The sequence below is a fragment of the Fopius arisanus genome, unplaced genomic scaffold (genome assembly GCF_000806365.1).
Source record: "Fopius arisanus strain USDA-PBARC FA_bdor unplaced genomic scaffold, ASM80636v1 scaffold00005, whole genome shotgun sequence".
Classification (NCBI taxonomy): Eukaryota; Metazoa; Arthropoda; class Insecta; order Hymenoptera; family Braconidae; genus Fopius; species Fopius arisanus.
The window spans coordinates 787,234-814,819 of record NW_011887744.1 but is presented as its reverse complement, the minus strand read 5'-3'; the positions used below and the strand labels follow the sequence as shown (position 1 = coordinate 814,819).

The following is a 27,586-nucleotide window of genomic DNA, read 5'->3' as shown; positions in this document are numbered from 1 at the left end:
AAAATATTTCTCGGTGGAACGAGAGCTGACGAGGAAGTGGTGCCGTGAGAAAAGCCACTCCCAGGTTGAGACGGTTTTGGTTGAACGATCAAGACTTGGTACCGATAAAATGACATAATTAAATAAACCTCTATTTTTTTTATCCTCGTCAGGCTGAGAGAGATCGACTGGAGGAAAGCAGGAGGGCCCTGGAGAAACGTCTGGAGGGTCGGGAGACAGAGTTACGTGACAAGGAGGAGGAACTATTTTTGCATCTAGAACGGAGTCTACGTCTCGACGACGAGATTGAGCGTCTCAAGGCAGAGCGTGACGCCTGTATAGCAGCACGTGAGCAACTCGAGAGAGAGCAGACATCGGCTCTTCGTCAATTACAGTTGCAAGCAACTCAGAATGAAATAACCAGGAGGAACCTCGAGAGAGCGAGACAGGATGTCGTCAGGCAGGCGACCGTCATTCGTGCTGAACGTGATGCACTGGAACGCGAGGTAAATGCATGAGAAAAAAAAGAGCAGCATCATGAGAATGGGAGAATGGGGGGTAAAAAACGGAATTGGAGAATTTAACGGTATCGTTTAAGTCAGGTGAAACTAATTTCTGTTTTTATTCGTCGCAGAACGTCGTTCTGAAGGAAAAACTGAGAGTTGAGCAAGTCGAGTTGGGGGCGGAGAGGAGGAGGAGGGAGGAGGGAATAGCAGTATTAACGCATGAAGCAGCTACTCTCAGGCATGCAGCACGTCATCTTCGTGCAGCTGCAGTTCATGCTACGTCCTGTCGTCGGCGCAGGAGATGCTCGGTCTGTTTGTACGCCAAACGAACATTCGCCGAAGCCGACGATTACCACGATGAGTAAGCTAATGCAGCCACTTTTTTTCTTTCTGTTATCAAAAAAAAAACAACACCGTTGTCTTTTTGTCGGAAATTTAATCAACTACAAAAAAATTATCTCGTGTTTCCAACGGGTTTTTTTTTAGATACATTAATAATACAGTGGGAGGAGATCAATTATGAATTTGAATTAGTAATAAAAAAACATATTTGACTGCGTGGATTGACCGGAGGACTGAATTTTTAAGTGATGAAGAGGAAAAATTGTTTATCTTGCAGTGGGAAATTATTCAAGTGTCTGCAAGCACCTCTGCAGGATCTGCGGACGTGGTTACGACCGGGTCCCCTGCCCTCTGCTTCCTCCTCCAGTGGATTGCGCACTAGCTCACCAATGGACCGTGGAATAAGTTACATCGATGACTCGTCCAACAGCTCTGAGGATGAGGAATTCGCTGATACACCGATGGCTGAGGTCTCACTGTCCAGTACAAACTCTGGTGCACCACCTGCGTCACGTGCTTTCTCCTCGGATTCTGGGTATGTGCCTGATCCAATGACATCGATTGCCCCTACACCGATTACACCAACGAGCTCGCCAATAGAGCCTGATTTTTCTTCGTGTAGTTTTTCATCAGAGGTTGGCGATCGGAGGTCACGTTCCTATGAGCCTGGTGGCAGCAGTCGTAAGATCAGTGAGTCGTGCAGTGAGGCTGAGGCACAGAGAGTCACTCTTACGAGATCTAAGTGGACGTCATCCTTTCGCAGGCTCCTTGGCAAGAAGTCTAAGGCCAAACATCTGGAGAATAAGGCATAAATTTTCTTTTTTCACACTGAGAAAAAAATTAATTAGGCAACGGAGCGGAATAAATGATTACAATTTTGTGGACAATCGATTGCCCTAAAAATCTATTGATTGTAGGCGAAAGTTTCAAAGAAAAATTTTTCGTCGGGCACTTAATCAGCTACACCTTACAGTCAATAGTTGTTTAGATAAATCGATAACTAACGAAGGGGGTAATTCTGCTTATCTCCGTTTGCCACGCCTCTTATTGAATTCTCAAATATTCTCATTGAATATTAGGAAAAAATTATTTTTCTTCAGTGCAAAATTGAATTTTTCAGCACTGCAATAATTTTGCAAAGTTTTTGGCAAAATGGACGGATCTTTCAATTGTTTTTATAATTCGATGAATTCATCATTAAATGACCTAATTATTTGAATATGAAAAGAATTCTTTATCGGTAAACTCATATTTTGTTTAGGTGTCCACTTTGCCTCGGTTAATTTTTTTTCGTATGATTAAAGGCGGAGAATTGGGAGAAGATTTTTCTTTAATTACAAATTCATCCAGGAAAACGGAAAACTTTTTGGTATTCCCTGGGAGAATGAATTATATTCGATAAAAAAGCAGAATCAACAGGACTGTCTAATTAAACAAAGAAACCACAGCGTCGACAATTTGTGGTTACTTTTAATAACCCGAGTAAAATTTCTTTCCGAGAATTAATTTCAGTTCTCCCATTTCTTGCAATTTTTGGCGTTCACTCTTTTGTCACCGAGATGACTAATTTTTTTTGCTTTCAGTTTGATTTTTAATTTTTTGAATTTTCATTTCTATTTTATTTCACTTACGAGCTCATGAGAAATCTAATTAATTTATGAGGGTTTTAAGCGACCCGTAAGAACCAAATTAATTAATACTGCCAGTTTACCGAGGATGCATTTGAATCCTGTTTTACGCGCAAATAGGATATTAGCTAGGGGACGTATGTAGCCTTAATTATCTTGCCGAATGTACTTGCACACAGGGGTACTGGCCCCTTCCCGAGTAACTCCAAGGTTCAAGACTGGTTTAATAGTTAGTTATTAAAACGTGTTCCATGTACTTAGGAATTTCAACGGAATTCATGGAGTTGAGAGAATTCATTCAGGTCAGTAGATTGTGCTAATTGATAATACTCGAGATGTTACGGATTATTTCCCAAGATGGGATTGATTTTTAAGAAGGAATTGACAAGGTTCTTCTCTTAGTTTATTCATTCCATATTTTATCAGGGGTTTACGATACGTTGAGACATTTAAATATTAAACTAGTTAAATCAAATTATTCAGATATGTTGATATTGTGTTTGTTGATGGACCATGAGACTTGATATTTATGTACATATGCGTAATATATGTACGTTCAATCGACTGTGAAGAGATGGGTTCATTCAATATTTTAAAAAACAGGGTGCCAAAAACGGAATTAATAAATTAGCACAAATCAGGCACAATTACGTTGTAAAATAGATAGTAACTACTGCAATACTCTGAGGTAATTTATCCGTCGATAGATAATAATGAATTGTGGAATTAATTGTAACTTACGGTTCCTCGATACAAAATGCTCAGTCAATAAACATCTCTGCCATCCTCGACGCTACGAGGATGTTCCCAGAGGATTTACATATTGGCAATTTATTTTCAAGTGAAAAATCGATCAATTACGTACGTGTTATTCGGTATACAACAAAATGAATATTGACGATGTTACTGTTAATCGGTTAATTATGTATTCATAAGCTAATTGACAGATTGTGGTGTTGCGTATGATGAATATTATTGTAAATTATGCAGAAACGAAGGGTACTTTACAACATTCCATGAGAAATTATATCACAAATAAATCAGTAATTCTATCTAAAGTACAAGGACATTTTATTGTCTCCCAATCTCATTTCTATTATTTATGATTTATTTATATATCTTTTATTATTAATTCTCATTGATTTCCCAGGCCCCTGGAAAAATCCGGAAGTCGATATTTTAAATTTCGCATGCATCCTGGAGGGAAAATCCTGCATCGATAATGCAGGACTCGAACAGCTGGATCGAGATAATGACAGATGGCAGTGCCAGTTTGTTTATAAACTTCATCGACAAAAAATTCCTGTGAATCCTCGAAATTTTGGCGATGCAAAAATAATTAATGATTCGGAAAGCTGAACAACTCTGTAATAATTGAAAAAGTACTGGATTTATGGATTAAAAGAAAATAAATGCTAATAGCTTTTGCAGTGCGGCATTTCCATGGCGCAATGTTACCAATAAAAAGAGAGAGGGGGCACGCCTTCTTTTACCCCCACTGAGAGTAGAAAATATTCGTATGCTGTCCTTGTCTTGCCCCCAGCAATCCATAGGGGGTTTTTAGAGAAAATCGTGTGTCAACTTGCACTGGAGTTCCCAACCTCTCGAGGACGGTTTATTTCTCGGTTTTGTTCGAGACGAGTGGACGACTATCAACGCTCGCCTAAACTCGATCCACTCCACTTGCATTATTCTCCAAAATTACCAGATAAAATCATTATTCACCAATAACTACCCCCTCCAGGTAGATTTTTGGGAGGTTGAGTCACCAGTGGTGAGGGAATCAGAGAAATAGTTGAAGAGTAAAAAATAGATAAACTATCTCCCTACATACGCATACCGCAATGGTGGACGAGTGGTGAGTTCGTCGTCACTTTCTATCTTTTTCTGTATATATTTTTGTCCCCGAGTTATTTCTCCTTTATTCTTCACCAGAGAGGAGGCAGGAACAATTGGTGTTACAGTGTGTGATTTATTTGTGTTGTATGGCTGGTTGATCGTACAGAAAAAATGATAGCTATCACAGTGACAGCGGATACCTAGACAATCGTGAAAGGCTAATAAAGTTGTAAATAGAGAGTGAGAGGGATAAGTAATTATTACAACTGTCTCTTGTGTTGCCTTAACCCACGTATTTCTTCGTTAATTCAGCGATGCCTCGCCCCAAGGATTCTTCCACTTGAAATGTGAGTAATTCGTGATAAAAGAGTTTTATCTACGTGATACGTGAGATGCCAACTGTCACTAGTCAAAATTAAATTTAATGTCTCGATTTTATCATCTGTCAATTTGATTATTTTTCGTTGGTAGACTCCTGTGTTGCAGGAGAAAACCTGGAATCCAGTTTTAATGAATTTCTCAGACCAATTGTCCCAGGAGGGGATTCACCTGTCACCGTTTATTTGTCCTTTGACACAATTTTGACCGAGTAGAATTTATCGCTCGAATTGTTTCCCATTGTGTCTGTCATAAATTCATGACACCTGGGGTGAAGGGAGGTGTCGTACACGTTTGCAATGATAATGACAGTCTTGCCTGGAGAATTCACTAGTTGACAGTCAGACCGCGTGTCAATCGTCTCGTCCTGCAGCGATGGAATGACAAACGGTCAACCACCCCACCTTCGAGAATTATTGACTTGCCCTCACCAGCCCTCTCCTCATTTTTCTCCCTCAACGTTTATTTTTATTTTTTTTTACTAACTTGCGAATCAGGCCACTGTGCGGTCAACAAACCTATCATTGCGGGCTCCAACAATTGCCATAGCAATAGCTAAAAATAATCCCACAGCAACAGTATTAACAATTCGATTTAATTTGAAAATAATTTTCTCGCGAATGAACAGGGCGGGGGAATCTTGCAACTTGATTTATCATTGTTTTTCTTTTTATTTCACGGTAACTTGGCATCGCATGCTCCAGCGTAATTACGCACTCTCGCATGTACGCGATTTTTCCATTTCATTTTTTTTCCTATTTTTTCCCATAATGACAGAGAGACCCCCAGTTATTTACAAGGAGAATAAATGAATGAGAATGAATGCTATTCTCTTGTGGAAAAACGATCGAGTCATTCTGCGCTCAACAATTTGTCTTCGCTCCATTATCATTCGCGGGATAAATGAAATCATTGAATTGTCACATTTGGACGGAATGATGCATCGATCAAGTGGAAAAAACAATTTCCAAGTGAGACAGGTTTTCCTGCAAGCGCGTGGTCTGACGTGATTACGTTCTTCCGGATTTAGCATCACATGATTTTAAATCTCATCGATGATTCACAGCGTGCTAAGGATCATACTGCCTACACAATCTTAATCAAGCTCATCCACCCGTGGAGATACGCCGGACAGATTATCAGTGTTTTTTTCTCTCCTCCGAAGCGTTCAATTAGAACGTGATCAGAGAGATCCAGCCATTCAATTTTTTTTTCTCCATGAGTCACGTTGAAAAAACAAACTCACAGCATCAAGAGAAAAAAAAAAGAAGGAAAATCATGCATTCAAGGTTGTATTTAATTTTTCCTCCTTATTTTTCCCCCTCCCCCCCTTTATTACTCCATCCTGAATGTACATCTCACGCAGATTGTCGAGGCGTAGCGTACACTAGGAATAGATTGACGCGGATAAGTTTGCACAGAAGCCTTTCAACTTTCAAGAAGGTTTGTCTCCGAGGGGCAATCGTTGTGTGACGTCTCAATTCTTGCACCCAGAGGAGACAACATCCAAGGGGTCAACGGAATTGACTGGTCGCTCGGTTCAACGACAGTTCCGCATTGTCCATCCAATTAACCACTCGTTAAATCGTAATCAATCTTCAATTTCTTTTCAATTATACTCCCATTCCTTGTTTTTCTCTTTGATGAGGTGTTATGAGTGATTTGTTTTTTTCTGCATGACTGAGGGATGAATTGATGTCGCTCTAGTTTTTCGGATGGCAGCATCACTGCATCTCGGTCGCCCACTTGGGGTCTCTCCACCAGAGTATTTTTAGACAACGTGCCACTCGTTTCTCTCAATGTATTCCTATGATTACTTCCCCTGCACCCTGCAATGTGTATCATCCCGACACTCGGGGATAGGGACAGAGTATTCTTCGCACGATAATGGCTCGCATCCAATTTCATTTTTTTCTTTCTCTCTCATGCCCTATATTGATTTCTGCGATCTATCATCTTGGTGTCAAGGGAATCAGAATTGATCGCATCCACTAGGGATCTGCGCCGTTGATTATTCCGGTTGGAAATTTCGAAAAATTGCTTCTATAGACATTCCCATTGATTCCCCTCATTCCCGATCCACTCACAATGTTAAATTAATCTTGATGATTGTTAATGCAAATGCAAATTTAATGTAGATAATCAGCGGCGAAATGTCACAGCACGACGGCTCCAGATATTAATTATTTTTTCCTTCTCGCCGTGATAAATTTCGATTAGTTGTTATTCCCAGAAAATTGATTATCATTAGGAAACAGTAGAGGGGAGCATGACTAAATGACTGTTCATTAGTTATCAAAGAATGACAATTAGATAAGCAGAAGATCCGAAATGATCATTAGTATCATGATGTCAAGGAGAATGAAAGTGAATTAAATGTGGTGGGGTATCAGATCCACGGCGTTGATTATTCGAGTGTTAAAATTATAAAAATAGATACAATACAAGAGGCAAAAGGAATAGATTCATACCGAATGGTTGCACTTGTTGGAGAGCAGCAGCCAAGACTGATCTACTAAATAATCAGGGCGCCGCAGGTTCATGCGTGAGGCAACTCTGAGAATTTTTTTTTCTTTATATTGTATACATCTCCCGTATTCGATATGAATTATTGGAGGAGCACTCGATGTAACGAGGAATCCACTGGATTTTATGGTTTCAGGAGAGAGGCACGGTGAGAGGTGATCAACGAGATTGAGAAGAGAGCGATTCAGTGACAAGGGGGAACAATTAACGCAAGATGGATCATGGTCATCAGTGGGGCAGAAAGCAGCTTGCTGCATCGCCGGAAGTTGCTATGGCAAATGAGGTCTTTGATCAATTCTGCAATGCCACAACACTCAAGTCCATACTCGGCCACTTTCGACACCTCTGCGATCTACTTAACATGCGCTCCAATACTTTCCCCCAGTTTTACCCAAAATTTAAATCGAAATTGAGATCATGGAAGGCCCAGGCATTGTGGAAGAAATTTGATCAACGGGCCAATCACAAGTGTTACAATCGAGGGAAAGCATGCCCCAATACGAGAGTGAGTAGACCAAAAAAAAAAAACAAATAGGTTCAACGAAAATTTCAACATTTTTACGTAATGACCGATTTTGCTCGAGAACTATCGACTTGAGGTGGAAATACTAGTAGATCTTTTTTGGAGGTCATTGAATTTTCTGGAAAAAAGATATTTTGGTGTTTTCTTCTGAAATCAGTGGTTTTTGAGATTAATCTTTGTGAATTTGAAATGCGAGGTGACTGGCACGAGCACTCGACTACTTGGCTACTGCATGAAAAGTGTTATTTTCTCCTCACAGGTGCTAATAATTGGAGGTGGTCCCTGCGGTTTACGTGCGGCGATCGAGGCACAACTGCTCGGGGCTAAAGTCGTGGTAATCGAGAAGCGTGACAGAATGTCCAGAAACAACGTCCTCCACCTCTGGCCCTTCGTAATTCAGGATCTCCGTGGTTTAGGGGCTAAAAAATTTTTCGGAAAATTTTGCGCTGGTTCAATCGATCACATAAGCATCCGCCAACTCCAGTGCATTCTCCTAAAGGTCGCCCTTATTCTCGGTGTAGAGTTCCACGAGGGTGTGAGCTTTGAGTCCCTGGTGGGCCCACCGGAGAGCCAGGACGAGGGAAAAATTGGTTGGCGAACAAAAACTACACCGGCTGATCACCCAGTCTCTCAATACGAATTCGACGTGCTAATTGGTGCTGATGGCAAGAGAAATACCCTGGAGGGCTTCAAGCGCAAAGAGTTTCGTGGCAAATTAGCTATCGCAATAACAGCTAATTTTATAAATAAACGGACAGAGGCGGAGGCACGAGTCGAGGAGATAAGTGGTGTTGCATTTATCTTCAATCAAAAATTTTTCAAGGAATTGTACCAAGAAACTGGAATTGACCTGGAGAACATAGTCTACTACAAAGACGACACACATTATTTCGTGATGACAGCGAAAAAGCACAGTCTCATAGACAAGGGCGTGATACTCCAGGATCACGCTGACACAGCAAAATTACTCGCAAAGGAGAATGTTGATCGTGATGCCCTGATGCACTACGCCAGAGAGGCAGCTGAGTTCTCCACTCAGTACCAGATGATGGACATGGAGTTTGCTGTTAATCATTATGGCCAACCAGACGTCGCTATGTTTGACTTTACCTCGATGTATGCAGCTGAGAATGCGAGCAGAGTCGTGGAGAGATATGGACACAGACTCCTCATGACTCTAGTAGGTGACAGTCTGCTGGAGCCATTCTGGCCAACGGGTTCGGGCTGCGCCAGGGGCTTTCTCAGCTCTCTGGATGCCTGCTGGGCAATTAAGAGTTGGAGTGCCCAGCATTCACCCCTCGAGGTCCTCGCAGAACGTGAATCCATATACAGATTACTCGGTCAAACGACTCCAGAGAATTTGAATCGAGATTACGCCGCTTATACCCTTGATCCTCACACCAGGTATCCCAATTTGAATCCGAGGTCTGTGTCTGCGGTACAGGTGAGAGGTCTTCTGGAGACTGACGATCCTGAGAGCCTCAAACAGCCACCAGCCCAGCCCAGTGTCGACGTACCGAAAAAACGACGTCGTCGTGACACACAAATTCATCCTGACACTCTACTCCACTGGCTCCAGAAGCAGGTGGCACTCTACGATGCTGTTCAAATCACTGATATGACGTCGTCATTCAAAGACGGACTCGCCATATGTGCTATCATTCACAGATATCGACCGGATTTAATCGATTTTTATTCCCTCAAGTCCGAGGAAGTCGAGAAGAATAATCAACTGGCTTTTGATGTACTCGAGAAAGAGCTCGGTATTGCACCGGTGAGCTGCATGTTTTTTTTTTAAATCTTCATTCCATTTTTCGTACATCTTACGGAGTCATTTTATTCATGTTATTCGTATCGTTGTCATTTAATCGCACGTATGAAATCAGTGGCGAATTGAATTGAATATTGTAAGGAAAAATCCTTGGGCTCTTGATAAGAATTTTTACTTTCATTTTTATTGAAAATCAATGGAAATTTTATGAGAATTTTTTGATAATTAATTATGAAGATGGATTATTTGTAAATAGTAAAGGAATTCCTATTGATCTTCAATAAAAACAGGGATTTATGGATAGAAATTTTTTTTTGGAGAAAGCGATGGATTTTTCTATGAACTTTTTTCATGCGTGCATCTACTAACAATTGAAATAAAATTGAATGTAGATAATGAGCGGTGAAGAAATGGCCCATTGCGACGTACCCGATAAACTAGAAATGTTTTCCTACCTCACGCTATTGTACGAGGCCTTCCGTGGAGAAATACCGCACATTAAGCATCCGCAATTGGTGAGTAGTAACCTGGACTCTGTGGATTGAATCCCTGAATGTAATTCATGTTGTTTTTGGTTGTTTTTTTTTCTCTCCATTTTCGTTTGGGGATCAGGAGCCAGAGGTGGATGAGAGGCCAGTGTATGATAAGAAGCTGGTGCAATTGACGAATGAGCAGAAGGCTCACTTGATCGGACGTTTGGCTAAACACGAGACAACGGGTAGGGCAAGGCACTCACGAACCTCCAGACACAATAATGAGAATGTACAGGCGATTGGGGATAAAAAGACTGATGGCAGCCTTGGGAGGAGATCCAGGAAGCGTAGGAGTAATGAAAAAATGGGGGCCAGTGTCGTAAGTATTTTGATCTTTCAGTGGATAATTATGTGATTTTCAAACTGCATTCGGTCCTTGTTCAGTCCCCATGGAAGCAGACGATTGTTCCCCGACTTTTTCGAGGAATTTTTTTGGGTATGATGGCTTTCACCACTGGACTCGCCATCACAAGATTTCTGGACCTTGAAATTGATTTTTAGAAGTATCTCTCCCCCAATTCAATGTCAAAATTATCAGCCCCAAACAGTTAGTTATCTTTTTTTTATTTACACTCCAAATGTAGTTTTTTTTTTTTGATTATTTAGTTTATTTGAGAGAAATATGTTTGATGCCATGTGTTTTTTAATTGGATTGTATGTATTTGGGGGAATAAGGAGGAAAGGCAAAAGCGACTCGAGGACATTGCGAACAATCGAATTGAACGAATGAAGAGACGGCAATTTTTGCGAAAAATGGCGACCCAGCAGTTTTATAAGAGTTTACAGATGCTACAGGCTAATGCTAAACGTGAAAAAGATGATGGACCGTTTGAAGATTATTCAATATATTTGTATCGTCAAACAGCTGCTGACTTCAAGGAGCGAGTTAAAGAATTAGAGCAGAAAATACTTTATCCAGTAAGATTTTTGTTCGAGAAAACTCGAGGTGTGAAAGCGTACGAATCAACCAAACAAGGCTTCATTAATTTACTTTGTTTTTTAACGGAAAGTAAATTTCTGTTAACTCAGGCGTTTTTTTTTTCAGCACGTCTATTTACTCATAATTCGTGTGTGAAAATTTTCATTTCAGTTGACCAACTAGTTTGTGGAGCTAATGACTAATACAATAATGCGTGGCTATTTATAACCAGAAAAAATTGGCATTATTTTAATTTAGCTAATTCGTTGAGTTATCTCTCATCGAAGATAGTCAAATGCCAAGATTATTTATCGAATGTTATTGATGATTTATTTTCATTGATACCCTCCAGGATAGGGAACCCAAAATGGCTCTGCAATGCAGGAGTGGAATGGACGAGGATTTTTCAGGGAGAATAAAAAATATGGAGGATATATTGCGCGGAGCTCCACCGACAGACAAAAAACCCCGAGATTTGCTCCGAGCTATTGGTAAGTTTATTAAAAAATGAAAATGATAATTATCGCACGTTAACACTGAGTAATTTATCATTGAATGAAAAACTTTCTTTCTCCGTCTGCCCTGATTCCTCACAGGGAAAATTGAAAAAACTGATTGGAACGTGAAAGAGATTGAGAAGAAAATCGAGGAGAACAAAATGAGCAGAGGGGCGCGTCAAGATCGTGAACGCGTGCCAAAATGGAGTAGAGAGCAATTTCTAGCACGTCAAATAAAAATGGAGAAGAGAGGAAAGGATTCAACCGAGGCAGACAGTAAATACACGGAAATCGACAATACCCTGAAGTCGATTGATCGAAAGATCAAGGAGGGAAATGTCCTGGGTCACAACAAAGTCTCAGCGATGGCCGAGCAATTTGCGAATAAGAATCAGGACAGTGAGCCCAAGGTCCAGAGATCAAACTCAAAAGCTGCGATTGTTCTGCCGACTCAGGGGGGCTCTGAAACATGTCATTTCTGTGATAAGAGGGTTTACCTTATGGAGAGGCTAACCGCCGAGGGTAAATTCTTTCATCGCGGCTGTTTCCGATGTGAATACTGCTCTACGTCTCTCAGAATTGGTAATCATACCTTCGACAGGGAGAAGAACGATGGGCGTTTCTACTGCGCTCAACACTTTGGTCAACCTGGGACAATGAAGACACGATTGGATAAGAAAAAAGTGCCACTTCTCAATAAGGAGAACATACCAGACTCACCGGGCAAAATTAAATCAATCCCGGAAAAGGTAAACCACAGACAATGGTGCATACTAAATCAGTCACTCCCATATCCACAAAATTATTCATTTCAATTCAATACATTTTTCCGTCATTTAAAGGAATCAATTAATTGATTCATTTATTTAGATAATTTTATTACCCAAATTTACCAATTAATAATTAAACCATTAATTCAGGTGTATTCGGAAATTAATTAAAGAAAAAAAAGTGATAATTTAATTTAATAAAGCTGTCATTGCAGAGTCAGACACTGAAGCCACCGTTGGACGGTGTAGCAGGTCTGGATCTTCTGGATCGGGGTCAGACACCGGAGAGAATTGAATTTGAGAATCTCGCGGAAATGTCGGATGCCGAAGAGGCGCACAGTCAAATGGACGAGGATGAGTGGACTGACCGTAATTTCGGTGCGTCAGCAGCGGAAATGGGCTCGAGCGATGATATATCTGACATGAGGTATTTGATTAACCCGAGACTTAATAATTTGATAAAAGAGAGACTTAGTAATAATTATCATGGAGTAAGAGTGTTAAGGAGATTGCTGAAAAAATAACGCTCATCTCACAAAAAAAAAAAAAAATAGTGATTCAGATGAAGAGAATGAGATCTACGAAGAGGCCATTGATCAGCCCCTGACGACGGAGGGCACCATAGAATTGGCTAAAAATTGGACACTGAGGTATTCAACGAATCCACATGGCTCAGCAAATTCGGACACCGGTAGCAACGAGTACGAGGACTCCAGCGATGATTATACGAGCGAGGGTAGGTAGATAATGCGTGTGCGACCAGCGAAAAAAAGACGTAAGACTTGAAGAGAAAAGACACGTGTATATATATTCAGACAAATCCGTAATCCTGATGTAGACGACTTCACACCTTGTTAAAAATTGCGTAGACGAAGAGAGTGGCACGGCGACTGAAGACGAGGATGAGGCGAGGGCTCGTGAGCTGAGGAAACAGGAGGTCTGGGTCAAGGTACCACCGAGGGAGTCCGATGACACGGAGACTGGATCCGAAACTGAGGTGAAGTTAACAACTGACTGTCAGCCATTGGATTTAACGTCCAGCGATTTAACGTCCATGGAACATTGTGTAGAGCCTTTGGCTGGTAATGAGGTAGTTCTAGAGGGAGATGAGCAAGTACAGGTGATTCAGGGTGGTGATGAGGGGGCTGGAGAGCCAGGGGATGATGGGTACCATGGGGTGGTAATTTTGAGGGAAAATGGGGAGGATACGTGTTCTGGTATCAGTGGTGATGGTGGTAGTCGTAGTAATGTTCATAGCAATTGTAGTCGTAGTGACGAGGGACTAGAATTATCCAATTCGAGGGGAATTCGTGAGGATGAGTGTGAGGGCCTTCCTGACCTCGGGATGAGAGATGGGGATAATCTTCTCAAGACTAATGAGGATAATTTGCCGGATTTAATCACTTCCTCTCCTGGGGCGGGGCGGAGGCATTCGGGAGTGCCTCCTGGGGAAATCGTGGTCAATACTGGCGAGACGAAATGTCTTGATAAAATTGTCGGGGGTAAGGAGAAACCTGCTCAGGATTCGTTTGATATTCTGAAGCAAGAGTTGAGACTTCGAAGGGAGAAAAAGAACACCGATCTTGCACATTTGAGACCTCTGTCCAGAGAGACAGCGCGATCCAAAATGAATGAGTACTTTGAGGCAATGAGACTGGAGAAGTCTAGTCTGGAGCTCCAATCCGGGAGTAGATCTGAGAAATCAAATAGCCCTGAGAGTTTCTGTTCTGGTCGACAGAGCAAGTCAAAGAGCCCTGAGCAAGCGTTCGTTTCATCCGTACCAGAAACTTCTGGAACTGGAGAATCTCTGTCTGCCTCAGTCTCTGACTACAGACCTCATAATGAAGTCGAGCTAAAGGCTCACATCTCCAACAGAATAAACTCCAAAGATCTGATGAAATATTTTCAGTCAACTTCCGTCGATCTCGTTGATAAGAAAGAATCAATTGCCAAATCTCCGGGGATAAATCGCTCGATTAATCCCGAGACCGTCTCAGTAAAATCCCCCACAAAACGAGAAAAAGATCTGCCTGAGAATGTTGAAGTTATGAGTAAGGAAATTACTGTCGCAAAACCTCGAAAAATCGAACTATTCAAAAAGCACAGTTTCTCGAAATCACAAAAACCCGAAATCTCAACTAATCCAGAGCCCATTAAAAGAGTTTCAGTAGTTGAAAAAGAGATAATCCTTCCAAAAGAACGTATCTCTATTTCTGAAGATGAATTACCCAAGCGACCAGACAGAAAACGCATCCCTCAGGAGCTAAATAATCCCCTAAATACTTTGCAAACTGAGATCGACTCGAGCTCGGACAATTTTCTTCGAAAAGGTCAATCCCACCGTTCAATATCCTCCCTAAAATTCGGAAAATCCGGCAAAAAGTCACAAAAAGCCGATCAGGAGGCCCAGAAAAAAGAAAAATGCACAATATCGTGACGAACATCCCCATTAGCCCGTCTATGCAGTAAAAAAAATGGAATGGAGCTCGAATGAATCTGTAACTATGTAAACGCACGTATGAATATCCATACCGATGATTTTCTCATAACGATAAAAATGTGTGAGATATTATTTAATAAAGTTTCAAAATATCTTTCAATGAAAATATCGAAAAACAAATAAATTTTACTCGAAATAAAAAAAAAAAGAGAAGCTGGTAGTGAAATTATAACGAACCTAGGACATTCCGAAGACAATGAAGGTAACGATCAAATTTTATCATATGAGAATGGTGTGGTGTGTTGATTAACAGAATTAACTGTGTAAAAATCGAAGGGTCAAAGAGTCTGGAATTAATAGTGCGTGAACTCCCAGTGCTTAAAATCTCACATAAATTACGTTTTCCGTTTTTCGTTAATTATTCCCAGAAAGAAAATGTCTAATCTGGTCGCTGAGGTGTGAATTTCAATTGAAGTAATTGTCTAATATCTCACCTGTTTATCGTTATTAGAAAACTTATCGTTTCAATCACAAAACACGTAACACGACACGGGTGTCTGTTTTCGCAATAATCGCCTGAACAAAATCTGAAGACAAGAGTAAAACTTTGAGTGTTCTATTTTTCTCTTTCCAATTATTGAAATTTTCTTCTAAAATGACAAACTGTTGAGATCTAATGGATCGAACTCGATATTCAAAATGTGAAAAATTAAATGCCTCCGTTTTACACATTGACTTCAGGATTCCAATAATTTTTAAAAGAATCCATGAATCAATATTGATTTCCTTGACAGGTTGCCTCGGATAAATCATCGAGTGAAGAGTGCCAGGAGAATTCAGCAACCGAGATATCGACAGATTCTGAATTTGAGCATGACGGTACAACACCAACGCAGCATGAGATACCAGAGATAACGATCAACGATTGTTTCGTGAGAAAAACGCGTGGACAATACGTTGAGCCAAAGAGAGTCCAAGTAAAGAGTCGGATAATATCGCCGGTGAATGGAAACGTGAAGAATCAATCCAGCAGTCCGACAATCCGAACAAACGTGGAGAACGTGAGTAAAACTGTGGCTCGACCAACGACACTGACTCCAATGCCTCTGATAAACCCAAGAAAAGGGGACTATCTGCTCAATCGAACGCACTCAACCGAGGGTATCGCCTCGAAGCTCTCCCTGGAACTCAAGAAGAAGTACCTCCTGGGTGGCTCAGCCCTCGGAGGGAGCGTCATAAAATCCGGATCGGCGTCAAATGTCGATACAAAGCTCCGAAATTTCACAGACTCAATATCTCAACACCAGAAGCTCCTGAACCCCGCCCCAGTGCCCAGTCCCACGATGCAGGCCTTTCTCCAGGGTACCAACAAATTCCGAACAGCCTCCAACATTCCTAACGTCCCCCACTCTCCTATTTCCACGAGGTCAAACCAATTGATCTCCTTGGAAAAACCCAAAGACCTTGAGACTCCGAAAACTCCTCTCCCCGATTTGATTAAGGAGACCAACCTCATGAAGTCCAAGACAGATCCTAATATCCTCAGAACAAGAATTCTCTCCTACGCCAAAGCCCCTGAAGCCAATGACCAGACAAAAATGAAGAACGATGAGACGGAGATTGATGAACGTGGAGAGAAGAAGAAAATCCTGGACAAGATCCTGGATGAGATGCTTGAGGATTTGAAGACTCGAGAGGGGACCGAGGAGAACGGGGACTGTCGTCCTAGGAGTCCTCTGCACGAGACCTCTATCGTTGTTCCCCAGGTGGACTGGTCCAAGGCTAAGGATAAGAACGAAGACGAGGACGAGGACGAGACAACTGAGGACTCGGAAATGGACTCCGACTCGTTGTCCTCGAGTGAGACAGATGTGAACGAGGAGGACAAGAAGATCAGGGGAAAGCTATCGCCCCCCAGACTGCAGATTCACAGTACAGACGGGGATCTGCTCCTCGACGAAGAGGTGGAAAGATACAGAGAACCAGAGGACGGGATGACCTTCGAGCCGGACTCAATCGAGTGTATTTTGAACGCCAGTGAGGAGAAATCCGAGAGAATCGATAAGAGCTCTGACCCTTGGGCAAGGCCTTTACCAAACGATAACCAGGTTACTCCCACCGTGGAAATCGAGCCAATTAGCGAGAGACTGAAACGATTAGATCTCACAGAGACCCATCAACAGGTGAGCAACTGCAGCAGTCCTACATCCGTTGCCTCCAGTATATCAAAGCACGACGACTCCTTCGAGAACGACGTGACAACCGCAGCCTTGACTGAGACCGAATTCTCAGAGTGGGCTAGGGATGGCGATGCTCTCGTCTCGGTTGATTTGAAGGACGCAGAATTCGACATGAGTTTATCATCGAAGAAGCCCAAATTCAAGTTCAATTACGAGGGCACTGCGAGAATCGCTAAGGAGGAGGATTTGACAGACGTCGAGCAGTTGTCCGAGAATTACTCTAAAAAGGCGCTCAACTTTCCAAGCAATGACACCTCCAAGCTTCTCGCTAATGGAGAAGATATTGATTACATGGATACCGATAATGAGTCGTTGTTAGACAGTTTGAGAGACACAGCGAACATTCCATTAGTGAAAAATCGAGGATACGTGGAGTTTGTGGACGTCTCAGATATCCCGAAGTTGGGAGTGAAGCAGATGAATGATGCACCGATTGCCAGGGCTGAGGCTGAATCAGAATTAATATCCGATGATGAGAAGTATCAGTACGACAAGTACGAGAATGTAATCGAGATAAATCCAGTGACGATGGAGGACATAAAGGACAGATTATCGAATGCTAAGTGCATCGATAAGGAGCGGAAGGAAGGTGTTGTCGAGGCGGTCAATCGAGAGATGATCCAATCGATGGATGAGGACAGTCTTCTGGTGATAGAGCAGACTGAGGACACCACTACGAGTGAACTTACGACAATCAAAGCTAGTCCAGTCTGTCCACTGCCTCCAATTGTACCTGAGGCCAGAGAACCCTCTAGGTGTGACACTGCGGATATAAATAATCCGGATTATCTGGAGTACGTGAAACGCCTCCAGTCGCGAATTGCTGAGTTCTCCAACGTGAAGGACTCCATCGACGTGAGGAAGTCCAAACGAAAAACATCAAAGAACGCAATGCCAGATCGCTCGGCTGAGATGATTGCAGAGGAGATCAGAAATCAAGAGGTGTTGAATGCGAATTACAACTCACCAGCAACATCGAGAAAACTTGAGGAGTTGACTCGAGAGCGTTCAAAACAGAAAAATCTCATTCAGGATCTATTGATGGATAAGATCGAGGCCCAAAAGCAGAAGTCAGCTGAGAAGAAGGCGAAGAGGGCAGCGAGGACAGCATCCTTCAATTCGGGAATATCACTGTTTTCCCCCAAGTGCAGTACACCCTCGGTACCTGGATCAATCACCCCAGTCACCACTCCAATTCGCACGTTAGCAGAGGGTGAAAAGTGTCTCGATGCACTTGTCCCAGTGGAGACCAAGCAATTTGGTGAGATTAAGAAGACACTGCCAATTAGCGAGGAAAGATATGATCCCTTTAAGACACCAGTGGCACCACCGAGGCTGAAGCACGAAGAGGCGAGAAGAACTGCGGAGAAGTGTAAGCAGGAGGCTAGGGAGAGGGCCAGACTCAAGAGCGATGAGGATCTCGGTCTCAGTCCTGAGGATAAGATCAGACTGTTGCGGATGAAGGTGCCCAGGAGGCAATTGTCCGTGGAGGAACGCGCCAGGACTGAGGAGTATGCGAATAACGAGACAAAAACTCGTCATTACAGTTTCACAATTCACAAAACTGGTGGCAAACTCCAGCCTAGCAAGAGCACAGACAATGTCAAAGCCATTTCGAAGAAGATGACCATTGATTTTGCTCATGCCACCAGTTGCAAGTCTATGGATGAGCTCGCTCATGCCAAGCGGGTTGAGATCAAGCCTGAGAGTGATAGTGTTGTTTTAAGACGGGATAAGAAGAAGACGAAGGATCCTGAGAGGAGGAAGAGCATCATTCAGGCTGTCTCTGATTTCTTCAAGAAGAAGGAAACCACTCCTTCGCCCACTCATAAGGACAGGGGATCTGTGTTCAGGCTGACTTCTAAGGCGAAAGAGAAAGCTAAGGTAGGGTTTCGTGGTCGTGGGAAAGGTCGTCGCTATTCTAATTTTTATTGAAATGTTACAGCTGCGTAGGTCTTACTCCGAAGGGTTCGATGTAAGCAATTACTGATTAATTGTAGAGAATTTGTGCTTTGGTTTTCATTTTGTTTACTTTGGGCAAAGCAGCTTTTTTTGGGGTTGTTGAAAATTATTTGGCACTTTCCTTGAAAATTGGTCTCGAAGAAAATTGTGGAATAAGTCGGATTTGATTTTTTTGTACTATGTTGTTTATTTTAGTTTGAGGAGCGAAAATTGATCGATAATTAATCAATTTACTTGCAGCTGGACAAAATCACCCAAAAATCGGAAACCAGACCGAAAAGTGCCTGCGAGGGAATGTTGATAGAGCATTATCTGCTGGAGACTTCACCTCCAGTCCCTCCTCCACCTCTCAATTACTCATTATCAACAACTCATATATCAGACGACAGTTTGTCGGATGAAGATTCAAAAACTGCAGCACTCACGTCCCAGATGCAGAGGAACACCTTGATGGATGGGTCATGCAGCAGTATATCACGCAAAGTGAGGAACACGAAGAAATTAGTTAGACAGAAGAGATTGAGAATGGCACAGGAGATTCAGAGGAAGCTGGAGGAGACAGAGGTGAAGCAGAGGGACCTGGAGAGTCGTGGGGTCATCGTGGAGAAAGCTCTCAACGGCGAAGGAGGTAATTATGTAAAACCAATCGATCGATCGAAACCCATAAAATAGTTAATGCCTAACTGACACTTCACAATCGAAATTTTAGAGTGTTCAGGTCGAGAGGAGGCGGATCTTCTCCGTGAATTTTTTGATCTGATGAGAGAGCGCACTGAGCTACGCAGATACGAGAAGGAACTGTTGGTTCGTGCCCAAGAAGTACAGCTGGAAGATCGACACGAGAGATTAGAGCAAGAGTTACGTGAGAGATTGGCTGACGACGGTGAGTTCTCAAGATTTTCCCAATTTCTCTTCCCCATTTGTATCGCTTCACGGAGAGATAAAAAATTTATAAAAAAACCTTGCGCTTTCTCGGAGAAATTCCCTTTATATAAGCTATTCTCTTGAGTCTGTTATTTTTTTCTGTACTGAGAGGAGGAACGTTTGACGATCATTCTGCCAATTTTTCAGATAAGAACAAGACAAACGACGACGTCAAGAAAGAGGGAGAAATACTAACAGAAATGTTGGAGATTGTGGCAAAACGCGACTCCTTGATAGCCCTGCTGGAGGACGAACGACAAAGGTGGCGTAGACCCTCGTGCCCAACACTCATTGCACCTTATAGCACAACAATACAAATCATTAACACCCATACACCATTATCCATCCTCACCTCACCAATTTTCGCTTTGCTCGTTGTCCTAGTTGCATTCACCACATTTATTCATCTTGTAGATCACTTTGTCTCATTTTCCTAGCGACATCCTCCAACCCCCGATCTCTCGAGGTGATGGACACACAAAAATTCTGGAGTAATTGCATGTAAAATTATCGCTCTTCCTCATCTTTATCTTTTATTTGTGATGTTTTTTTCTCGGAACCGACGATAATAGAAAATTTGTATAAATCATGAACCTGGAGAATCATGCATGTCTGTCGACGCATGACTCAAAATTATTGTGAATTTTTTCTGCCAATGATTTATGAGTATTTTTTATGGAATTTTCGTCATCGTGACGAAATTGGATTCTGTATTAAGATTCTTTATGATATGGTTAATGTAAACATGTGGCATTTATCAAGCATATACATATCAAAAATACATACCCTTGAATATGGCATTATTTTGTTATGGGCAAAGAGGAATCGTACGGCACGGCTTCGCTTTGTAATGCGAGAACGTCATGCACTTGAGTGAAATATTTTTAACGGGAATGGTAAGACTTCTAAAAAACGTTAATTACAATGTTTTAATGCACAGAGAGAGCTATTGTAATGATAAAATATGAGCGACGAGGGGCGTAATTATGCTTTGAACTGCATTTTATGTAATTGACTGGATTAATAAGAGCGGATAAAAATAATGTGATTGCAGGTATAAAGACGAAGACAAGGAACTCGAGGCTCAAGTGTTATCAAAGGGCCTACGATTATCACCAATCAAGAAGGAGGACACCAAGTATTCGGTTTAGCCGGCATTATTTTAATGAATTAATCGATTGGAATTTTTTTTTTCCAAGTGAAGGAATTACGGAGGAATTGCCAAGACTGTATTAAGAGAGAAAATAAGTAATTCGTACTGCATTTCAGTTTTGTACGAATCAACAGATTATTTTAGGGATTGACTGCCCGTCTCCCAGGAGTGTGAGCTAGTTGATTTTTTTTTTTATTCACTGGACAGCAGAGGAATGCTATCAAAGATAAACTGGCTGTAGAAATATGCAGTATCGAGAGGATATTTTTCAATGATTTATACGACCAAGTTATACGAGAGAGAAATGCAAATATTCGTGATATTGTAAATTTTATAAACGCGAGAATATATTTTTCACTTTAACGAATGAAAATTGAGAGGGACTGCGATAATTATTTTGAATTGAAGGATAACGGTATTGACCGTGTCTCAATGTTATTTAACTTGTCAATGTTGTACGAGCGCAATTGCTGTGCGGTACCAAATCGGATAAGAATGTGCTGGGCACTTCTAGTCGACTTGGAGTCGAGATCGTCTTAACAAATCGTTAACAAATAATATTAACATCAGTTGCAATGAATGCTCATTGACGACGCTCTTTGGCCTGACTTTCGTCGTTTTAATGGTGGACTCTCGCTCCTTTTATTGAGCGGCTTTTCTGCTGCTACTTTACTCATGTTGAGTGAAATTTAGATGAGGCACTTTCCCAAATTGTCCTTTTTCCGCTGCGTTTGTAGGCTAAAATTGAAGTTGTCCTTCACTGCCCTGTCCCTGCTAAGGTTCAGTCCTATTCCGATTAATGCGCGAATTTCTGTAATTTAATAGCGAAGCAATGGGAAGTACTGTGCGGTGTCAATGGATTTAACGAGCACATTTTCTTGCCGAAAATTGAATAGTGACAAGAAAAGTCTTTTCACCTTCAATTTATAGTTTTCGAGGTGAATCGGTGATCATAAAAAATTGTTAATGACATGAATATAAATTAATGAAAGTGGATATTGGATGAATGATAATCCTCCAATTGCAATAAGTACGAGCCGTATTTTATTCGAACAATCCAGCCGATTGAATAGACAGAGTTCAAGTTCATCTATTTTATATATATATATCGTAAATTTGAGGGACTCGTTATATATATTATCAGCAACAATCACCTGCAGTATTCTAAAATTTTCTAAGGTTTTTTAGAAGGTTCTGTATTTTTCCAAGATTTTTAATTCCTCTCGCAATGCACCGAGAGTTCCTCGAATTTTCTAAAGAAACACTGATTTCTCGAATTCTTTAGAAATAAATTGAATCTTACCGATTTTCCGTGGAACGTTCCGCAAAAGAAAGTTCCGTAAATAGCGAGGAATTGATTCCCGATGGAAATGGGAATGATCTGTTTAATGACTGGTTAAACGTTCACAAGTTTTCTCAAAAGGTCTTGTAATTTCAATTATTACCGAGTAAATAGATTTTTTTCTCTGAGGAACATTCCATAATTTTCTGGGAAATTCGAGAACAATTAGGCACTCGAGAGAATTTGGAAACTTGTGGAACCTTCTCCCTCTTCGGGGGTTAATTAAATAAAAATAACAACACGTATTCTTTAATTGCGGAGGGAATTTCAAACATCGAATTGACTTGATGAAATTAGCTTTACGAGATTGGAACCAGCTTTCTGCATTGACCATCGGTCCAATCCGAAGGTAAATAATGTGCCTAAACCAATCTGGAATTGATAACTGTCCATTCACATGCTGATGCAGCAAAATGAAAGAATCAAAGCATTCGAAAGCTTTTATATGTCCGACAAAGCAAAAGAATCTATTTCAGAATAATCCAACTAATTGCAATTGATAAAATAAAGCCTAGTCCTCTGAAGGAGCGATTGTACGCGTTTCCAAGAGCGCACGCAAAGCCAAAGGTAGAAAGAAGATCCGGAGAAATACAAATTACGTGCATTGGCCTCTTTGGAAATTCATTCAAATTATACTGTAATTGACGAGGTAGACTGTACAATTATGTAAATACGTGTAGCACTTATTAAACAATTGTAACTATATTATTCAGTGTATATGCTATTTTTTTCTGTATTAAAAACAACTGTGCTCACCTCAAAGTATTCCTTCGAGTTTATCATTCTCTCTTTTATACGAGTCCAAAGACGTCCTTAGACATTTCATTATTTGCAACACAAAGAGCCCGGTCTTCAGTCAAATTATTTTTTTTGGTAATAATTATAGTTGTGTTTATCAGCATACATGCTTATACTATTTATCAATAATATCATTCTTATTAGTGTACAAGCCCAGTTTCATTTTTTTTTCATTCACATCCAACGCAGGATTTGGAAGATCATGAAAATCGTACAGACTACGAGTATGATTTCTTTTATTGAGTCTGCTTCGTTCGTCCGAAGAAGACAAATTAAGGTTACATTAAAGTTATCAATCAAAATAGGTCCATAATAATTATAAAGTAATTTGACTCAGATTACCCAGCTTTCCTGACGAATAATATTATTCCTCATTTGTGGAAACTATGGCCTGTGTAATAAAGTCGTAATACGAAGAAACCTTCATAAAAGTAACTGGAGGGGCTGGATGGTTAGAACTTTCTTGCGCCCTAGCGACGGGACGACTATATATGCCAACTATTCGGTCATCGCACACCAATGGGCCGCCCTCGTCTCCCTAGAAATTTTTTATTATTAGAAATTGATTGTAAGGCAAATGTACATTGGATTCGTACCCGCCCTGGGAAGGCTATGCCTTCAGGATCTTTGGCACAAAGTTCTGCTGGTCTATTTTTTGTGAATAACTCCTCGCATTGGGCAGGTGATAGGATCTTAAGAGAACATTTATGCAAGGTTTTATAGGTATGTACGTCCGACTGCTGATCAACAACACCCCATCCAGCAAAGCTGCATCTCGACGAAACTGTTTGGTCTGGTTTTAGTAACTTCGGCATTCTATGAAATAGCCCGAATTTTAGGGGTTTCTTTATCTAAAATGTTGGAAATTTGTCGGGTTTAGGTAACGGCTCAATAGTAATAACTGCATACTATCCAGAGGATGAAATCAGAAAATTTCTGACTTTTAAATGATAATTTTTATCGTTAATTTGAGCTGTGAAATTTTTCTGATTTGGTCAGCAGATATTGGATTATATGAAATTACAAGAAATATCTGAAATTGTGATATTCTATCCGAATATTCCTGGTTGTCTGTCACCTACAATAATTGTATGTACTATGCAATACCTGAAGAACTGCAACATCATGTTTCTTTGTAGCGTAGCCCTCAAGAGATCTCTGAAACGGCGTGTAGTCGGGATGTATAATAATTTTGTTCAGAAACCGAATCTGTGTCGTGGCAGTAAGTCTCTCAGCTATAATGACAAAGTAGTCGCGGTTTCTATCATAAACGCAATCGGCACTTGTAAGGATGTGTTTCCTACTGACAATGACACCTGAAGACCATTTGATATCATGATTTGGATAGTGTATCTTGACCAGGTAGTCAAAACCGTGTGGAGCGATCTTTCCATTGATTACAGCATCTCCATCTGCAGAGTATCAAGATTATTTCGCTTAATGATACTCAATAATTTAAAATTACTTCACTCACGGTGAACAATTGCTGTAAGAATAAGTAATGAACCAGTTATTAGAGGGGACATTTTGGAATACGAGTAGCACTTAACAGTTTATTAACACTTTTGAGGTCCTGATGGGAATGCCATAGTATTTGTAGTCATTTAATCAGATAATATTAAGGAAGAAGATGCCGAACTCACGTCTTGGACATAAAATTTTCTTTTTCTGCTTAAAAAATACGTTTTATGGGAAATGTTAATATGCAAAGACATGCGTCACTGGAGTTTTCTAACATTGTTGAATAGTTTTCGCTGAATTGTTAAGCAATCTTTAGCATTAATAATCTGTGAGTAAAGTAATCGGTAATAAGAATTCGTGGAAGATGTTAATATTTCATTCAAGTGTTCCCCAGAAAGTCACGAAGCATCTAGGAAGCTTATGATAATTTACCAGTCAATTCTAGATTTTTATAAATTTTCAGTGAAAGTAGCAGCGAATATTCATTATCACTGGTGTTATCACTCTGCCAAATGATTATTTTACTTTCGTAGAATGATAAACGTTTGGTTTTTCTTTAACTTCTTATATTTTTTTCCAGGTAATGTGAATTAAAGAAGAAGTATCTAATAGAACGGAAAACGTCGGCTTTTGACAATTCGGCGCTGAGTTTGAATGAAAAAATGGTAAGGTAATGAATCTCTGACGATTGGTTAGTTCAAACCCCGCCACTTTGTCATTCGATATATCGATGGAAATTCGATGAGTCGCACCACGAGCGCCGCTGGCGCCCAATGGCCGTCAAAAAATTGCCGTAAAAACATTCTGGCAGTTGTATACGTTCTACATCAGCATCGTCAGACGAATTTGACGTACACTGTAGCTCGTAACATACGAAATCAAGTGCATAACATGTGATAACACCTGAAAGCTACTGTTATTCATCCCAAAGATTTTAATTCGACTTTTTATGGTTGAGGATTTTCAAGTACTTTTGGAGTGATATTTCTTCAGGTGTTCTGATTATGTGGAAGTGCAGAGGAGTTTTGGTTATCCTTGCACTCGTGTACTTCACTGAGTGTCGGGTGGGTGGGCCTTTTATTGTTTTTTTTATCCTTAATATTTTTTTAAACATTCGATGCTTGCTTTACAGAGTGCACAGTCGTATGATGATAAACGCTGCAAGTGCATCTGTCCAAGTATCGCCTCGGTGATAAACACCACTAATCCCTCGACCGAACGTCGCAATTTTATATCCAATGTTCCTCCATCCAATTGGTGAGATAATTAGTCGTATTTGTTAGGGTATAGAGAAGGTATTTTGATAGTTGATTACTCATTTTCTGGGTATGAACTTGAAATTGATAAATATGTTTCAGCAATTGTGAGAAAGTCATTCTTCCCCAGATTAAAGATCAACTGAATGGACAAGAACTCATTTTCTGTCCTCGATGCGAATGTAAATATGAGAATCGTAACACTACGATAATCAAGGTACGAGATGAAACTTGAAATGGGAAATTACAAAACATGATTATTCCTAAGTTAATGAACATAGTCATTTCTAATATATTAAAATGCTTCAGTATTTTCCCATCAGATCTCTGGTACAGCTGCTTCATCACTTCAGTAGTTAATTGCATTATGAATAAAAAATCTGACGTTAATGAAAACTCCTTTTTTTCAGATTGTCGTAATTATTGTAATTTGGGTAATTTCGCTGCTCGTGATTTACATGCTGTTCTTGATTTGCCTCGAGCCACTATTGAACAAACGAATCAGAAAAAATACTGGAGGTGCCGGATATCTTGAGCACACGAATGAAGATGTGAATAAACTATTTTATCATTGAATTTTTTAAATTAATGATTATTATTCTCATTGGATAACTAACGATCATTTCAGTTTCGAATATTTTATCGTTTCCATATTTTTTTTAGGATGAAACAATATCCGCAGCTCCTGGGACCTCGTCCCATCAAATGGGTGTGAGATCAAATGTGTTGAATCGTGTTGGCCATCAACAGGACAAATGGAAGAGACAAGTGCGAGAGCAACGACGAAATATCTACGATCGACACACCATGCTGAATTAATTATTTTTGTTCGATACGTGGTATTTTTCTTCATTATTGAATAAGTGTATAATTGTATTTATTATGTTACTAATGAGCATTCAAAATAGTAATTCATAAAGTGAGATATAATTCGAGGTATAAATGATAATAAAGAATTATTTTATGTCTTTTATATCTTCTTTTCATGTCTTACAACAAGATTCTCAGACTCTGGAAATTACTGATATGTTTAACTACTTTTATCGCAACGTGGAAGTAATTGATGTCCCTCTTTACACAACACCTTAATAATTTTTAATAATTCGAAGATATTTATTCCACTGATCTCCGCATGACGTTCTGTGGCTTTCCAAATGGGCGTAATCCATGCCAGATGTTAACCCTAATTAATTCAATATAAAACGTTAAAGAGTTTATCATTCTCTCTTTTATACGACGAGTCTAAAGACGTCCTTAGACATTTCATTATTTTCAACACAAAGAGCCCGGTCTTCAGTCAAATTATTTTTTTTGGCAATAATTATAGTTGTGTTTATCAGCATACATGCCTATACTATTTATCAATAATATCATTCTTATCAGTGTACAAGCCCATTTTCATTTTTTTTTCATTCACATCCAACGCAGGATTGGGAAGATCATGAAAATCGTACAGACTACGAGTGTGATTTCTTTTATTGAGTCTGCTTCGTTCGAAGAAGACAAATTAAGGTTACAATAAAGTTATCAATCAAAATAGGTCCATAATAATTATAAAGTAATTTAACTCAGATTACCCAGCTTTCCTGACGAATAATATTATTCCTCATTTGTGGAAGCTATGGCCTGTTTAATAAAGTCGTAATATGAAGAAACCTTCATAAAAGTAACTGGAGGGGCTGTATGGTTAGAACTTTCTTGCTTCCTAGCGACGGGACGACTATATATGCCAACTATTCGGTCATCGCACACCAATGGGCCGCCCTCGTCTCCCTAGAAATTTTTTATTATTAGAAATT

General features: G+C 40.4%; 3 protein-coding genes and 1 long non-coding RNA gene across 13 annotated transcripts in view; 3 read left to right on the top strand and 1 right to left on the bottom strand.

Moving 5' to 3' along the window:
- Window positions 1–3,513, top strand: part of LOC105273539 (uncharacterized) — a 6,990-nt gene extending 3,477 nt beyond the window's left edge. Inside the window, 4 exon segments of the mRNA XM_011316034.1 lie at window positions 8–64; window positions 153–485; window positions 614–846; window positions 1,105–3,513. Coding sequence (XP_011314336.1) covers window positions 8–64; window positions 153–485; window positions 614–846; window positions 1,105–1,639 — 1,158 coding nt within the window. The 3' untranslated portion in view covers window positions 1,640–3,513.
- Window positions 3,514–4,028: 515 nt separating this feature from the next.
- Mical (Molecule interacting with CasL) lies at window positions 4,029–22,622 on the top strand. 10 transcript variants are annotated; one of them, XM_011315711.1, is made up of 19 exons: window positions 4,033–4,313; window positions 4,391–4,641; window positions 7,335–7,703; window positions 7,981–9,495; window positions 9,885–10,007; window positions 10,105–10,344; window positions 10,701–10,943; window positions 11,297–11,435; window positions 11,541–12,190; window positions 12,427–12,638; window positions 12,766–12,947; window positions 13,081–13,208; window positions 15,446–18,775; window positions 18,837–18,866; window positions 19,094–19,481; window positions 19,563–19,736; window positions 19,925–20,039; window positions 20,598–20,673; window positions 20,832–20,923. In XM_011315711.1, exons 3-18 carry the CDS (start codon window positions 7,413–7,415, stop codon window positions 20,626–20,628), a joined length of 7,791 nt encoding a protein of 2,596 aa, XP_011314013.1. In that variant the 5' UTR covers window positions 4,033–4,313; window positions 4,391–4,641; window positions 7,335–7,412; the 3' UTR covers window positions 20,629–20,673; window positions 20,832–20,923. The 10 variants fall into 10 exon arrangements, with proteins under 10 accessions (XP_011314015.1, XP_011314005.1, XP_011314006.1 ...); XM_011315710.1 differs by lacking the exon at window positions 20,598–20,673 and having other exon boundaries at window positions 20,832–22,622; XM_011315703.1 differs by lacking the exons at window positions 20,598–20,673; window positions 20,832–20,923 and having other exon boundaries at window positions 4,032–4,313; window positions 19,925–20,575.
- A 2,671-nt stretch (window positions 22,623–25,293) lies between these two features.
- LOC105273331 (uncharacterized protein CG1161) lies at window positions 25,294–26,760 on the top strand. The gene is made up of 5 exons (XM_011315702.1): window positions 25,294–25,595; window positions 25,664–25,788; window positions 25,890–26,004; window positions 26,198–26,338; window positions 26,451–26,760. Exons 1-5 carry the CDS (start codon window positions 25,536–25,538, stop codon window positions 26,604–26,606), a joined length of 597 nt encoding a protein of 198 aa, XP_011314004.1. The 5' UTR covers window positions 25,294–25,535; the 3' UTR covers window positions 26,607–26,760.
- On the bottom strand, window positions 26,630–27,560 carry LOC105273332 (uncharacterized). Its single transcript, XR_892894.1, has 2 exons — window positions 27,365–27,560; window positions 26,630–26,970 (listed from the first exon to the last, which is right to left on the bottom strand). It is a non-coding gene; the product is annotated as an uncharacterized lncRNA (long non-coding RNA).
- Between the last annotated feature and the right edge of the window lie 26 nt (window positions 27,561–27,586).

Bases quoted from the DNA above. Each gene is read 5' to 3' on its own strand.
- Mical (XM_011315704.1), top strand. From the start codon at position 7,413: ATGGATCATGGTCATCAGTGGGGCAGAAAGCAGCTTGCTGCATCGCCG. The intron at 9,496-9,884 runs GTGAGCTGCATG...AATTGAATGTAG, and splicing joins AAGAGCTCGGTATTGCACCG to ATAATGAGCGGTGAAGAAAT. The intron at 18,867-19,093 runs GTAAGCAATTAC...ATTTACTTGCAG, and splicing joins CTTACTCCGAAGGGTTCGAT to CTGGACAAAATCACCCAAAA.
- LOC105273331 (XM_011315702.1), top strand. From the start codon at position 25,536: ATGTGGAAGTGCAGAGGAGTTTTGGTTATCCTTGCACTCGTGTACTTC. The intron at 25,596-25,663 runs GTGGGTGGGCCT...CTTGCTTTACAG, and splicing joins TGTACTTCACTGAGTGTCGG to AGTGCACAGTCGTATGATGA. The intron at 26,339-26,450 runs GTGAATAAACTA...TATTTTTTTTAG, and splicing joins TTGAGCACACGAATGAAGAT to GATGAAACAATATCCGCAGC.